Source organism: Dendrobium catenatum, unplaced genomic scaffold, assembly GCF_001605985.2.
Source record: "Dendrobium catenatum unplaced genomic scaffold, ASM160598v2 fragScaff_scaffold_156, whole genome shotgun sequence".
In the NCBI taxonomy this organism is placed as follows: domain Eukaryota; kingdom Viridiplantae; phylum Streptophyta; class Magnoliopsida; order Asparagales; family Orchidaceae; genus Dendrobium; species Dendrobium catenatum.
The window spans coordinates 4,528,660-4,545,446 of NW_021318618.1; the positions used below are offsets into that span (position 1 = coordinate 4,528,660).

Below are 16,787 nucleotides of genomic sequence, written 5' to 3' on the forward strand. Positions count from 1 at the left end.
CCAGGGATGCCCGTTATCTCCATTTCTTTTCATCATGTGTGCACAACTACTCTCCAATGCTTTCATGCATAAAGGCGATTAAGTTGGTATTGATATACCACAAGCGGGCCAAAAATATCTCATCTACTATATGCCGATGACATAATAGTATTCTCTAAATCAAGGATGAAGGAAGTTAAGGAAGTCAAAAGCTTACTTGCGGATTTCTGTGAATGGACGGGCCAGAAGGTGAACCTGCTCAAATTCGGCATTTTGTTTGGGAAAGCAGTGAGAAGAAGGAGGAGGAAAAAATTTGTAGGGTAATGAATTTTAAGGAGGTCCGGGAATTCTCTTATTTGGGGGTTAAAGTAGCTTTAAGAAGAATGAAAAATGCTGACTTCCAATTCATTTTAGACAAAACAATGAGCATGATAGGTGTATGGGGAGGCAAGCTCATTTCAATGGCAGGGAGAATAAATTTGGTGAAATCGATATTGCTTTCTATTCCTACATTTCACTCAACTCTTTCATTGGTCCCAAAACAAGTCTTGAATGAGGTGGAGAAGTTGAGTAGGAGCTTCATATGGAACAAGAGTGATGGAAATGCTGGTCTTCATTATGTTAATTGGGAAGTTATGTGTAAACCAAAGAAATTTGGTGGTCTTGGGATCAATCCTTGTTCAAAAAAATATGGGCATTTGAGGGCCAAACTAGCATGGATGTATGGGCAACAAAAAGACTCTCTAATGCATAAAATTTTATTTCCAAAATACGGACCAATTAATGGCGGAGAGGCAGCTAGAAGAAGAGGATCGGTCACTTGGAAGATTCTCTGTAATGGAGAGAAGTATTTGAAGCCAATTGTTAGATGGTCAGTTGGAAATGGGAGATCTATCCAAGCTTATAAAGACATATGGTTGTTGGACAAGAGCTTTGAGAGGTGTCATACATTTGTTAATTCAATGGAAGATTTTAATCAAGCAGTAGACAAATTTATAATCAATGGGGAGTGGGATGTCATGGAACTGCAAAAACATTTTGGAATGGAACTGGTGCAGATGATTAAAACCATTAAAATTTAGCCAGGTGGAGGAGAAGACAAGCTAGAGCTGATACATAGATTTTCTGGGAAGACTATAGCATCAATTGCATCTGAAGCAATGACAGAAGACAACAACACTGAAGCTGTTTGGAAAGGGTCTGAGAAGGCAAAGTTAAATCATAGAGTTTTTCTGTTTCGGTGGAGACTGCTTAATAAAGTCATTCCTACAAATCAATTTCTATGTTATAGGAGGCTACATGTGTATGAAAAATGTCCAAGAGGATGCGATGTAGTGGAAATCTGTGATCATGTAGCAGCTGGTTGCGGTAAACTCAAGGAAGTTATTGAGATTTTAAACAGTTGGGGATTTGGGATTCCAAGTATGAGCTCTCTTGATGATTGTTGTAAATGGATGGATAATAAAAGAAAATGGATGGTGAATTTGTATTGCAACACAATATACTTATCCTGGAAGGCAAGGAACTTGTTTGTTCATGAAAGAAAAATTACGAGTCCTTTGATAATAGCATCCAACACTATTAGCTTTTCTGTAGTTATAATAAATTATACTTGTATAAATTCAGGTATTGAGGATGTTAATCAACCGAATAGGTTGTTGAATACTTGGCATTCTCCTCCACCTGATTGGATCAAAGTTAACATAGTTGCGGCTCTTTTCAAGTCTTATAAAGCTGGAATTGGAGGAGTTTTTAGAGACTTTCAAGGGAGATTCCTAATGGCATTCAGTAATTCTTATGTACATTGGGATGCGGTTGATCTGGTGCTACAGGCTATCCTTTCGATCAAATTAGTGCTGAAGGATTGGATGTTTGATTATAAAGGCTTGATCATTGAAGGGGATAACAAGATTGTAATGAATTGCATTAAGAAGATGGTGGATAAGGGCGGAGAAGAGCTGAAAGATATTTATTTTATTAAAGATTTTCATTTTGTTGTTTTTAGTTGTGTGGGAAGCGAGAATAACAAGCTAGCAGATCTTTGTGCTAACTATGCTTATATTAGTTCTTTTTGTTGGGAAGCTATAGATATGAATAAGATACCTCCTTTTATCAATTTGTTAAAGAAGTCGATGATTGTAGGCTGTAATAATTCTCCTTAGTTTCCTTTAATAATAAAGCTGATTTGCTTTGTTTTTAAAAAAAAAAAAAAAAAAAAACACTGTACGTTACGCCTATTTCTAACCCGCGCATGACCTTTAAAGAAATCAATAAAAATTGCACGCATAATAACCGTTGACAATAACTTTTCATTTTTAGATGCTGCAATGGCCTCATATTTTCTGCACCAGAAAACTCGGTGGGACGAAATCCATGGCGCTGGGGCCGGCGTCTTCTCGTTTTTCGATTTCAGACTTCTCCTGCTCCCGCACACTTTATCTCTGTTCCCTCCTCTTCCTTGTCCTCTCTCTGCTCGCTCGGTCAGCTTGTGGCATATACTGTGACGAGGATGACTGTTATGAACTCCTCGGGTTGTTTCTTTGCTCCTGGATCCCCTTCTAGATAGTTGTATTTGGTTTCATCTGGTTTCGCTGCTTTCTAATTGAGTCGTTTCGGTCTCATGTAATTCTAGGGTTTCGCAGAATGCTAATGGGTCGGAGATTAAGAAGGCGTACTACAAACTTTCTCTAAAATAGTAAGATCGCTGACTATATCTTACTTTTCGATTCTGTTTGCTTTTTGTTCGGAGCTTGACTGCTTTTCAATTTTGTTGTTTTATTCCATTTTCAGCCATCCGGATAAAAACCCAGATCCGGAGTCGAGAAAGCTGTTTGTCAAAATAGCAAATGCTTATGAGGTACAATCTAGCCCGATTATCTTCCCTTGTAAATTTTACGGAGGAAAGATTCTTCTGTAAAATTAAATGTTTATTCCTTCCTATATATAGATATATATGTTTGAATGCAGGTAGCAATTCGTTTGGCTAGCTGCTTTAATGCCTTGATGACTATGATAGATCATATTCATAAACTTGAATCTATGCTAGATTGAGAGTCATATTAGAGACTGTTGTTGGATTTACATGATTTGCTTCACTTGCATAGTACATTTATAGAAAACAAACTTTTAATTATAAAAATTATAAGCTTTATGCTGAGTGAACATGAGTTAAGCTGAATTCAAACTGGTGATAAAGTTAGTATGCTTCTAAATTTAGAAAGGAGTCTACTAGGAATCTTTAAGATGTTATATGCAAGAAATGCATGGCCATATACAAATTTACATTGCATTGGAGCTATTGCCTATAAATTAGAACTTTTAAAAAACTCTATTATCACTCCGATTTTTAGTGTCTTATTTGATCTTATTTCATTTGCCTGTCATCAATTATTTGGATTATTCCCTCTTTCAACATCATCATTGTGAATCTACATCCAATCCTTTGTTAGTCAATTCTATGAAGAGAGGAGGTGGAGCTTGGCCGGCGGTGGGGAAATCCCTAGGGGCCGGCGGCAAGAGCAAGGGGAAAAGGAAATTGGAAGAATTCTCTAGGGGGAAGAAGATCATGCAAAACAAAGTAAATAAAAAGATAGCTAGAGAACTCACTAAGAGATCTCAAGGGGAAGCACTCACCAAGAGAACTTCATGCACTCACAAAGAGAACAAAGCATGGGAAATTTTCATTCATAAAAAACTAAAACTATTACATAAGAAAGGACCATATAAATAGGCCTCAAAATGACAAGAAAGCTAAAGACTAAAATGCCCATTGGGCTACAATAACGACTAAATACCCATAAGGGCAAAAACGGAAAAACATAAATATCAAAACAAAACTCATGATCGTGGCCGTTGATCTCCGGCGTCTCCTGATGGTACATGTGTCGAAATATCTGAAGATGTCCTCATCATTTTAATTCTTGTATTATTGTTTGCATTTAAAGAAATCATGTTGTTCGCTTATTTAGTGGTTTATAATATGAGAATTCTAAGTTCTTTACATGATTTAGATGCATCATATCATTCTAGTTGCATTATGAAACCCCAGACCTTTGATCACTCTGCATCATTAGAAGTGATAAATTTACAACTATGGTAGAATGGTGGATGACATATATTATGGTCCAAAATTTTAAAGAGATGTAGCTTGCATAATATCTCACTTGTCAATAATTTATGCATAAAAATAATATTGGCTTATATACTCATTTACCTACACTTTTTAATCAATGAAAAGATGCTAGTATGGCCTTTTAGCTAGGATTATCTTATTACTTTTTTGGGAAGTAGGATTATATTTATATAGCTGATTAATTCTCTAAGATGGCATGTTTGATCCTGTGATTGCAAATGCAGATCATATAGCTAAATTATGTTTAGTGATAGCTAGATTCACAGATTACCTAAAACTATAGTATTTGGTAGAGATGTGAAATTTATGACTTATTTTTTGTAAACTTAATGGAAGAAGTGAACAAAATTGAAAATTTCTTTTGCTTCTTCTCAACCACAAAAAATGAACAAGCCAAAGTAGTAAATAAAATTTAAGATTATTTATTATGATGCTTGATTAGTGATCATTCATTTAGTTAGGATTTAATATTCTCTAGGAATGAGCTTGCAACTTTGCGTACAATCAATTTGTTAATAGATATGCTAGAATTATTTATTTGAAATAGTTATTGCTTTTAAACATTAAACTATAGACCTTCTTGACATAACTATTGATGAATTTGGACTGTTTTTTGCATAATAACATATATATGATTTGAATATTTGATGAAAGCTTGCTTTAACTATAACAATTAAAAGTCTACTACTGATTTAGTTGAAGTTATATGGATTTGAAAGATAATGATATATTAAAATCCAAAATGATTGTCTTGAAAATTCTAAAGAAATAAGAACACGAAATATAAGTTCATATAAAATTTTGCAACATATTGTGATAAATAAATATAAATTAGAAATCACAAATTTTTTTGCATTAGTCTAGTTTTAAATGGATTAAATCTGAATTTACATCATGAACCATCAACCAATTTTTTGAAGTATATTCTTTTCCATCTTCTTTCGCAAGTTTTTGAAACATAATAATATATTTATGAAGCTATTAGATTTATTTGCTACTCATCTTAGATACTCAACGGACCTTGTGAAGTGGAAAGTTTGATATGTGATTATTCATGAATATATCTCTATGAACTTTAACAATTCTTCCCTTTTTTGCTGAAAGAATATCAACTAGACCATGAATTACCATTGATTGTTTTCAAGATGCGGAGAAATGATACAGAATTGGAGGTCTATCATTGTCATCATAAGTGAAATGTTTGTGTTGCATTTTCGTTTTGCAGTTTGAATTGTAATTCAGTTAATCGAGTTAATTGGAGATTATACTTGAATTTTCTGGAGCCTTTATCCGGAGAGCCTTCCATCACTATCTAAGGCCTCTGTTTTTTGTAATTCCATTCCATGGGTGTTTTACAAGCATCCCATCTTATAATAGATAGTGATGGCATGAACAAAATTCTTGTTTTGATGTTAAGACCCTATTCATCTACTCTGTAATGTTGATTTTTCATGAAGTGCCACACTAGAAAGTTTTTATGTGGTTAGTTTTATCCAGATATATTGATTTCATCTTGTTATTATTATTCATCTATAAAAAATATTTGATTGCTTAAATAGTTTGCTTCCCAATAAAATTTGCATGTTATTTCTTGCATTTCTTTTATTAGATTATTAGCAACTAATCTAGAAAACTCAGAAAGATTCATTAGTTTAGTATACACCAAATTGTATGTTTTATTAGAAATATAAAGTTTATACCCCAGAGCATTCTTCGTCAATGTATGGTGATTTGAAGACTGATGGCAATGATAGGAGAAGGCATTCTGGGTGGGGCGGCAAGAGACGGCAATATGATTTTATTCATTCTTCAAAATTGCCATCTTTTTCTAGATGCTAGTACAAATGCTTTTATTTTGTTTTAGCACCCTATAATTGCAATGTTAAACCACCTTTCTTCAGATTTTGAAGGATGAAGCGACAAGAGAGCAATATGATTATGCAATTTTACACCCGGAAGAGGTAGTACTTGAACTAGTACATTGTTCTGTTCATCTTTCAAGGAAAGGCAATGTTGTTGGATGCATGCTTCTTTTTTGTTTCCTCATTTCCTTTTATGGCAATGCACTGCCATTGTACAAAGTGTTGTCAATTTCTTCCTTTATTAGCACTAGTGGGACTAAAAAGCACAAAAATTGGCCTATTTAATCATATCTAAATTTATTTTGTAGTAAACAGAAGGAATTAATATTGATCTCCCGCAAGGGGGAGGACTAGAGGATTTCAAGTGGAAGTAGTATTTAATAATTCACGCTTTGGAAATCATCCTTTTATTGCTTATGACATGTTCAATGCTTATCTTTTTTATTTTGAATGCAAAAAAGCCACCTTACAGCAAAAGCTCTGAAATTAGAGCAAGTCATACTTTTGGGATTATGGTTAAAGTTTAACTTTGATAATTCAGTATAGGTTGAAGTTTAACATTGACAATTCAGATCTAGCTACAGTGAACCCTTATTGATAATGAAAGAGAAATTATTAGGTCACTAGGGTTTTAAGCATAAGTTTGTTGCTTCGTTTGACAAGGTTTTTTTTTGTCTTCTTCTGATCATCTTATGTATTACGTCTTAATTTATCTCTTGTGTAGACAGTTTCTTGTTTTTATTTTTTTAATTTTAATTTCTTTTTATACCACGTTTCACCAACCAGTGGATATACTTAGTAGGTGAACTATTATTTTTGGATATGTATCTATGAGTAAACGTTTTTCAAAAATTGGTTTTTGTTCTATCTACCAGCTTGCATGTTTTTTTATGAAATACAGACTTCGATTCTAGTTTAAGTGACTCATGTGTGATATTTTTCGTTCCCATCCTTTAAGAGCAACTGTCAAGCTTAAATTAGTTCACGATTCACATGATTATGAAATTATTTAAATGTTCTCTCATATATCACGAAGAGTGGTATGTAACCTATCATGATTTTCATTTTGTTCTAGCCGACCCCATGTAGTGGGATAAAGGCTTGATGTTGTTGTTGTATCTTTAGAATTTAACGGTATAGCTCAACTTTTATTTCAGGTTTTCTATAACACGGCACGCTACTATCATGCATACTATGGCTACAAAACAGTAATGCAAATTTGTTTTTGAATTTTCCCGTCTTTTATTGAAACATGTAATTTTATTTTAGAGGAGTGTGAGGCAGTTCTTTTCTATATTGTTTTCAGGATCCCCGTGCAGTATTACTGGGTCTTCTTTTGGTTGTTTCTGCACTACAATATCTGAATCAATGGTCAAGGTATACCCAGGTACTAAAGTTGTGTATAATCACTCATTATAATATTAAAGTTTGCATTATATGCGTGTTGTACTGCGGTTGGAGAGTTTATCTAGGTAACATACTATTTTTCTTTGATCTGATATGAATCCCGCTTACAATTTTTCCTGCATTTAATTTCAATTCACCCTACTAGTAATCACCTCAAATTTATCTTGAGGAATGCCAAGTGATTATCTATTTGTTATTCATAAATGAACACACAGAGAACTTGATGATGGACATGACAGTGGAAACATTGAATATGGTGGGATGTTTAGGCATTTTAACTATTGGGAAGTGAAGAATTTAATATATGGGAATAAGCAACAGGATAAAATAAGAAAAGAATTGAGAAGACCAGATAAATGAACACTTCAAATGAAGGGACGTTTGTGAGAAAAAAGTAGGAAGAAACCCTTGACAAGGGAATCAATTCCTAAAGGTGACTACAAATGTTTTTTTTTTTTAATTTCATTATCAACCAACTGAATATAGAACCATGTGAACTGTTTTGAAATAGGCCTTATTAAAACGAGAAAACTAACCTTAAACAAACTTGAAATTGCCAAGGTAGTCCTACATAATAAATGGCATTTTAAACCACCAATAGTTATCATAAAGACAATTAAGGATGTTATATGGTACATTATATAATATTGAATGCATAGACTCATGACTAAGAGCTGAGATAGAATTGCACTGCATCAATTGTCTTCGGTTGCAAATAATTCTATTCCTGAGATTCTAAATATTGTTGTTGGAAGAATTGGAGATCCTTAACTACATTGTAGAACAATTGAAATTCATTCCAAATAAGAGAAATGAATGAGAAATTCATCTCAAGTGAAGATGATGACTGTGAAATCCATCTCAAGTGAGGGTAATGAATGAAAAATCTATCTTGTGGAAGAAGATATGAAGGGGAAAACATCAACATTATCAAAAAATAATAAATAAGTCTCTTTTCATAGATCCTCAATAGTTCCATCATAGCTCTAAAAAGATAACTTTCGAAGCTTGAAAGTCTTTACGGACATTGCTAGATTGATTTGACTTGACTAAAGTTTTAACTGGTTGTAGTAGTTGACTTGTGATTGATAAATGGAGGTAATTGCGATGTGCGTTGAGGGATGATAGGAATTATGGTTATCAAGATGCGAGAAATTGCTGAAGGGTGAAATTTGCCACGCACACTAAACATGGAGCTGGATGGTTGCAAGCTTGCACGGGTGACATTTGAGAGAATGCAACCCATTGAATATTGTGAATGCTGATGTGCATTGTGGTAGATTAGCATAGGGAATCTAACAAATGTAGACACATGTATAAGAGTTATGTTAGGAAGTCAACAAATACGGGCACATCCATAAGATTTGTGCAAGGATGAAGTAGTTAATTTGTGGATGATGCAAGAGTGGAACTGTCATCCAGTTGTTATTGATTTTGTAGATGACACAGAGTTTGTGAATGAGGCTATCCATTGAATCATTTGCATTTTGTTTGAGTTGGGGTTTACATCGATTGAAAAGCAAATAATTAAGCATGTTTTTAGGGGTTTGTTTGCCTTAAATTGGTTTGGATTAATTAAGCTGGTGATTACATTTTTTTGGCAGGCTCATAAGGAGGCCTATAGCCTTGAGAATGAGGAACGACAAAAAATGGATCTTATAGTTTTTCTCTGTAGGTAAGGTGAGCCAATTGGTTAAAATTGGTTTGATTGGATTTTTAATTTTATGTCGCCCTTATTAATTGGGATGGGACTTACATTTTTGGAAGGCCCATAAGTGGAACTTAAAATTTCGAGTATAAGGAATACTTGATTTGAATTATCATTCTGAAAGATGACAAGTATCATAGATGATAATTCTATTTGCAAGAGAGCTCTAATGGATTGGACTTATAAATCCCATTTTAAGAGAAGTTTAACATATGTGTTGTTTTGAATTTAGAATGGCATATATGGTGGGTGTTACTCTCTTTTCTTAGAGGCAAGATGACCTATATGGCGAGTATTTTAATCTTACCCTGTAGGAAATCTAGTTCACATATCGAGGCAATCAATCACGAGGACCCTTAGATTAAGTGGCGGTCAATAAGGTCAAGAGTAGGGTCCTTGGCATATATTCTTGATAAACCTGGTTGACACCATTTGTATTTGAATTTAGACCCTTAGCCATCATGTTGATTTTACCCTCGAAGGGTTTTTTTTTGGGTTATTTATTATGACAGGGAATGTATTATAGCCACCTTGAATTTATCGGTGATATATTTGAACCTTAGGTCGAGTTTGGAACCATTTGAAAGTGCAACATGTTTTTTGATGAGCTAGCATGGTTATCAGTATGTTGACACAACCTTCGATGTTTGTGAATTCAAGTTAAAAAGTGAGATATGTTTTTCTTTTATGAAGCCTGAAGTTATCTCACTGTTTTGTAATGTGAAAGAAGCGACGGACTCTTTGAGCATTGCATGTTTGATATCTCCTTCTAGACATCCATCTTGCATGTATGATATCTCCCAGACATTCGGCTGATACCTACTCAACACTTTTTCTATGATGTTGTCTTGTAACTTGCATGCATGGTGGTTGTTACCAATCTTAACCTATTTTTCAATCACTTAAGTGCCTAGAAATATTAGTTGGAAGATGCTTTATATTATTTACCTGCTAGATTATTTTGAGGAACGCACATGTTTCCTAAGGCTAATTAGTATTCTAAAACAATAGATTTATGTCATGGATTGTATTGTAGAATGTTGAGAATAGTTGTATAGTTTCATCGAAGTTTCTAAAATGATTAGTTGCATCTTAATAAGTTCGGACAGCATGAAAATCTTCAAAATTCCAAAGAGAAGATCAACGACCTTTGATGAAACTGACTGACTTTGAAATTATGTTGCAGGCTTTAAACATGGTTAAGAAAACACCAGCTTATAAGAACAGGCTAAGAGCTTTAGAGCTTGAACGGAATGGACTTGTTACAAACAAGAAGAAGGCCAGTAGACAAATGGACAAGTAAGATTTTACTTCTTTCCATAAAAATCATAAATGGTCGAGAATGAAAGCACGCCCAATGGGTCTTGGATTTTTATGCCCATTTTTCTTTCCTTTTTGGATCTAAATGGTTTAGCGTGGCATATGTTGGATTTTATTTGTGTACTGATTGTGTTTTACTTCTCAGATACGGTGTCATGTTGCTTCCAAGCTCCTATTTGTCCAACATTTTTTACTTCCCAGAAAGAAGCATTGATACTTACTAGTATCACTAATCTTTTTTTAATTCAGCAACATATCTGGTGGGAAAATTATTATATATATATATATATCTGGTGGGAAAATGATTTTAAACTTTTTTGATGGTTACAGGTTTAGTCCTTTATTATGCTCCTTTTGCATGTGTGTAGGTTACAGTTTTCCTTCCGAGGCAACTACACAAAATGATGATGTTTACTGATTTTATACTGTAGTTGAATGGGAACAAATAAATCACTCATCTTTACTTCTTTTTGACAGGAAGGTGGAAGAGGAACTTAGCAATGAACTTCAGTTGCAAATTCAAGGAGCTGAGAAACCCACACTGTGGAATATTTTTGCTGTCCAATTTATACTTCTACCTTACGCTGTAGGCAAGGTTGTTGATTTACCAGAATAATGCTCAGTAGGATTTATTATTTCTTCTGTTTTGGTACTTTGTCTTTTACTCCATATACATAGTTTGTACTGATATGCTTTTGTAGGGAAATGGGAACTAACCTGCATATTATTTAATTATATAATCTTCAGAAATTGCTGCGGAAATTCTGTTGGTTCTGGAGATATCATATAATGAAGGATCCATTAACGTGGGATGATGCCAGTTATCTAACACAGGCTTGCCTAAAAGTGCCTCGTGATACATGGCAAAACATGGGTAACCAACCTACAACGCTACTTCTGTTTGGTTTATTTTGATGTTTTCTCTATAATTCGTTAGGAAGTTGAGAACATGTTTTGCAGCAAGCTAATATCAGTTTCAAAATTGGATAAAGATTGAGGCTTCGTTTGGGACGACTTTCTTACGGCTTCGCAAAGCAGTTTTTTAGTATAATTTTTGTGTGTGTGCTGGAAAATGGTTCGAGAAACAGTAAGAAAGCCGTATCAAACGTAGCCTGAATCAAGGTTGCCAACGTGTAAAGTGCAATGTGAAATGTGATGTGCAGATTATTACTTTTTTTTCTTTTTAAAGCACAAACAAAGCTTGCGCTTCTATTAATTGAAGCACATAAATTTGAGAAAAATTTGCATAGTATTGCATTATCGAACAACTTTCATAAAAATCAAAATTATCAAATCTATGAATATAATTAGTAACAACTAGTAAGTAATTTAAAAATCAAATTAAGTGATGTTACTTGAAAAGGCAAGGGGTATGTGGCACCACTAAGAAACACCCAAACAACAAAAATGATGACTAAAGCTGAGTATCATGAACACAAAATTAAATCAATATGGAGGTGAGGAACACAAATAAAATATCAATGATTTAACGAGTTGGGATCAAATTCCATCTATGTTAGTTTATCTGCACAAATGTTTTAAATAGTTAGCTAAAAGTTTGGGATCATAGGGGACTAACGTGATCACTTAAAACATCCTTTGTATGTTATTTGAGAAAGAAATGGAATAGAACTAATTAGCTATTGCTTCACCTACGTTAATTATTTCACTTTACACAGTAATGCATTTGTTTTAAATTTTTAATTATTTATTTTTGATGATTTGAACTTCTTATTCTCAGATGAATCTACAAAGAAGGAACTCGTTATGAAGCGTTTATGGGACAAAGCTAATATGGCGAGCTACCTGGCAGATATGAGAAGGGAATCAAAACGTCGAAGATGACATGTCTGCCAGGTTTCTAAAGCCTTCTTTTTCCCAATGAAGATTTTAACAATTTTGTTTCTGTAGTGAAAATAAATATTTACTAATATATGGCTGCACAATAGAACTTTTTATATTATTTGTTTCCTACATTTGCAAGATCACTGTACCCTCACATTTTAGATTTTGATGAGCCTGTTTACAACATTTGCAAGATCAAGCTGACCATAAGTATAGGACAATTACTGTCTCTCTGGCATTTTTCTTATCGATATGTAATTGTGTAGCGTTCGATTTTTCACCCCTTTTTGCAATTCTTGAAGCTATGAGGGGTTTCATGGCGGGGTAATGGGCCAAATGCCTTCCCTTGTTTAGGTACGTTCTATTGAGTTATTGTGTGCGGACACCGAACTGGAGAGAACCGTCTGAATTTCTCTCTATCTACAGTGAAAGTGCAATCAAAGCTTTGAATGTGTGCTTTTATTGTAGATAGAAAGAAACCCGAACGATTCTCTCTGTCCGATGTCTGCACAAAATAAAAAGTCCTTTCATAGGGCTCTGTTGTAACAAAAATATGTTTTCCATTAAATTCCTTAAAACACCGACTATTTCTTGAAATATAATTAAAGTTCTCAAAAGAATGTTGAATGTTTCCTTTTAAAATAATAGAAGAGTCTGAGAGCAATAAGTTCTAAACTTCTTTTTGTAAGCTTTTTCAGAGTTTTTTTTTTTCTGGCACATTAATTGCATTCAATATCATTTTTAAGGGTGCAATTCGGATCAGGAGGGATTGTTTCTTTCTGAAATCTGTATTTGAATGGATTCAAAATGTCCATCCTTTCTGAAATTTTTTCATCATAGATTTAATAAGGAAATAAGGAAAAAAGTTTAAAATTACCCACAACACAAATAAACGTGAAAATATATAGTAAGAATACAATTCATAAACGGAAATCTAGTTCAAGACAAACTGCTAAAGGACTTTTAGGACAGTGAAATTATTCTATGAGGGTATGGATACTGTCCAGAGACGAATCAGAACACGTCACATCATCCGTTTGCTGTGTATCGGATGACTTGACACGTTCTGATTCGTCTCTGGACTGTTCGGTGTCCGCACAGAATAATTTCTCTTTAGGACAAAACCAACAATTTAATGCTCAAAGAGTAGTAGACTACGGAACAAACTTGACTGAAATGCTGTTAACACAGTGACGCTCATCTGTTGGTGTGTTGAATCCCTCTCCTTTGAAGACATGACCAAGATGCCCTCCACAAGCACTACAGGTTATCTCTGTTCTTCTTCCATCAGGATCAGGCTGACAAAGACCAAACACTCAAAATTTAAATTTTAGAAAAAAAAAAGATAAATCATGAACCAAATTTAAACTTCGTTTGGGACGGGCTTTCTTCTTGTTTCTTAAACCAGCTTCCTAGTACAAAAATTAGGAAGTTGATTTAAGAAGCAGAAAGAAAGCGGTCCCAAACGAAGCCTTAGACTTCATTTGGGACAGCTTTCGTACTGCTTTATAAACAGATTTTTTAGTTCAAAATTTTTTAAAAAAGAAAATTTTGTACTAAAAAGCTACTTTAAAAAGCAGTACGAAGCTATCACCTCGGTCAAAATAGTATTGAATTTGCTTCGAGATTAATTACATATACAGCTAATCAATTAGCTCTTTGTTTAGAGTAATCTAAAAACAAATTCAATGATAAAAAACTAATCTGCCACTCAATTTTTTTTTTGTATAATCACCGAGCGAGTTATTGCTCCAGGTAGGCCTTCAAAGAAAGCTGGCCAGCCGCATCCAGAATTGAACTTTGTGGTTGATTTATAGAGAGGTGTGTTGCAGCCAGCGCATTGATAGGTACCTTCCTCAAAGAATTTATCATACTCGCCAGTGCCACGTGGCCTAAGAGTTTGAAGGAGAAGAATATCAAGATTAAATAAAATGTTTGAAATGATAGAATCATTTTACAGAACTGCAAGAGCTTTCTAAGAGGCTCGTAATCAGATTACTCAGGAAAGAAAAGACAAACACATAAAAGTAAAGAATTATTCATTAGCTATTGGTACAATATATCATCATTATTGAGGATATTCTCAATAATTGTGTTTTTATATAGGGAAATTTACATATATATCACTTTATTTCATGCTATTTACATATATAACATTCAAAATATTAATATTACATGCCTACCACTCATATACAACTTTACTATCAAATATACCATTCATATAATTCATTTCTACCATTCATATCATCTTCTAAACTTTAATATTTCATTCCATGCACCCAAATTTATTGTATGAGTAGTAGACACGCAATATTAATGTTTTGGGTGTTAGATATGTAAATAACATAAAATAAAGTGGTATATATGCAAATTTGTTCTATGAGTGATAGGTATGTATGTAAAGTTGTCTTATCTTGTCTATGCATATACATGCTTGTAATAGCAATAACAATTGAATTAAGTAATAGCCTTTCATGAGTCTCCTCTACTCCCTATTTGGTTTATCTTATCAACACCCTCCCCATCACAAATTTGTACTTGATATGACATGTGCTAAACAATTATGTTAGACATCTACATTAGCTATTATTATAATATATCATATAATTGACTATTCTCTCAATTTTTCTATTTTTTTTATCCTCATCTTTTGCAGTTTGCTATATATGTATATTTGCATTAGCATAACAATTGAGTAAAGATACAATCCTTTCATATCAAGTACAATTGAATATAGAACTTTTGTAACAAAAAACACATCTGATAACAATTTAAAATTCTTAAGAGATATGGACAGATGCGAGCATCACCGATTGCGAGAAAATTTATTTTGTGCGGACGCCGAGCGCTGCCCGTAGACCAATCAGAATACGTCACGTCACCCTTTTACTGTACCACGGCTCAGTATTGCTCTGTACCAAAGCTCGGTACCGCTCAGCACCGCGACTCGGTACCGCAACATCCGGATGTAGAGCTGTGTCCGACGTCCACACAGAATAATTTCTCAGAGAAAAATTATTCTATACGGACGTCGAACGCCGTCCAGTAACCATCGCCAAGTAAGGGTGTAAAGGTTTGCCCAACTACTACCTTCATAGCCCAGCCTACCAACTTAGTTGGGATGGTTGCACTTATGGGAGAAAAAGGAGGGGTAGTGTCCGACAACCTATCTTAAACCAGTGGTTAGTATATTTAGTGAGAGAAACATCGCGAGGGAGAAAGAGATGAACAGCCGGATAACGACTACGTTCATCACCTATTATCATCTTAAATCTCGTTTTAGTCTATAGCCCAGATTTAGCAAATTCTGAGGAAAGTTGGGTTTTAGAGATCTGCACCACTTCAACTCATTGTGCCATAAGTGCAACCATACTTATAGCAAGTGGTGGAGCCAGAAATTTTTTTTGGAGGGGGCTCAAAATTTTATTTTAAAATATTTATCTTAACTTTTTTCATGCATAATTGGAACTGGTATTTACAGTTTTAAAATTATTAAAAAAAAAAATAGTCTATTTTGCATTCACCAAGCTCAATTAAAGCAGAGACAAAATATTGCCTTAAGAAAGTGTATAAGCTGGACTTAAAATCATAGAAAAATCAATCTGCTTGTAATTCCTGTTGATTTGGTGGTGTATTCATGAATCAAGCAAATAAAATTTATGAATACTACGCTAAAAACAAAGAACTGACTGCAGAGGCAAACAAAATAAATTGAAAATGATAGAACTTCTTAGAAACAAGTTGATGCTTTCCCAACCTAATAATCATAGCAAATGTCAAAAAAGATTTCACATTTTCATCTATAACTGGAAAATCAAAGCAGATTTCATCTATGACTATAATAGCTTTATGCGACGATACTGGAAAAGCTTTGTGGCTTTGTGCGACGGTGCAGTAGATATAGGATAAATATAAAGCGGACAATGCAAGAAGAAAACCTCGGTAAAAGAATCACAAGAGAATTTTTTTTGTTGTTTTTTTTCCTCTCAAGATCGAACAATTATTACGTCCTCTGACCTGACGTAGAGGTACGTTCAGCCGCCAATAACATATCGCCACGTGCTCTTACTCTTTACCGCACGGCCCGACGACTTGACCCGGAGCAGAACCCGGGAATGCTATGTACGCGATTTTCTCGGTATTGCTCGGTATTTGCTCGGTATTGCTTTGCAAAAACGAGAAATACCGCTCTGTGAAGACCAAAACTATACAAATACCGATATGTACCGAGTTTTTCTACAACTCGGTACAACTCGGTATTTGCTCGGTATTGCTAGGGATTTGCTCGGTATTTGCTCGGTATTGCTAGGTATTTGCTCGGTATTGCTAGAAAAAACTAGGTACAACTCGATACAACTCAGTATTTGCTCGTTATTGCTAAGGATTTGCTCGGTATTGCTAGGTATTTGCTCGGTATTGCTAGAAAAAACTAGGTACAACTCGATACAACTCAGTATTTGCTCGTTATTGCTAAGGATTTGCTCGGTATTGCTAGGTATTTGCTCGGTATTGCTAGAAAAAACTAGGCACAACT

At 34.3% G+C, this 16,787-nt stretch overlaps 2 protein-coding genes across 2 annotated transcripts in view; one reads left to right on the forward strand and one right to left on the reverse strand.

Moving 5' to 3' along the window:
• Positions 1–2,267: 2,267 nt before the first annotated feature.
• Positions 2,268–12,500, forward strand: LOC110113397 (dnaJ protein ERDJ7). Its single transcript, XM_020845964.2, has 10 exons — positions 2,268–2,510; positions 2,612–2,674; positions 2,770–2,836; positions 6,013–6,072; positions 7,131–7,181; positions 7,280–7,360; positions 10,275–10,387; positions 10,886–11,003; positions 11,156–11,282; positions 12,150–12,500. Exons 1-10 carry the CDS (start codon positions 2,299–2,301, stop codon positions 12,251–12,253), a joined length of 996 nt encoding a protein of 331 aa, XP_020701623.1. The 5' UTR covers positions 2,268–2,298; the 3' UTR covers positions 12,254–12,500.
• Positions 12,501–13,103: 603 nt separating this feature from the next.
• The window catches only part of LOC110113398 (peptide methionine sulfoxide reductase B5-like), a 5,900-nt gene continuing 2,216 nt past the window's right edge, over positions 13,104–16,787 (reverse strand). The window contains exons 2-3 of the mRNA XM_020845965.2: positions 13,989–14,145; positions 13,104–13,551 (exon numbers count right to left, since the gene is read on the reverse strand). Of these exons, the coding sequence (XP_020701624.1) occupies positions 13,408–13,551; positions 13,989–14,145 (301 nt within the window). The 3' untranslated portion in view covers positions 13,104–13,407. The remainder of the gene's footprint in view (positions 13,552–13,988; positions 14,146–16,787) is intronic.

Excerpts from the sequence above, each read along its gene's own strand:
- LOC110113397 (XM_020845964.2), top strand. The coding sequence starts at position 2,299 with ATGCTGCAATGGCCTCATATTTTCTGCACCAGAAAACTCGGTGGGACG. Across the intron at positions 2,675-2,769 it reads TACAAACTTTCTCTAAAATA|CCATCCGGATAAAAACCCAG; the intron begins GTAAGATCGCTG and ends TTCCATTTTCAG. Across the intron at positions 11,004-11,155 it reads TACCTTACGCTGTAGGCAAG|AAATTGCTGCGGAAATTCTG; the intron begins GTTGTTGATTTA and ends TATAATCTTCAG.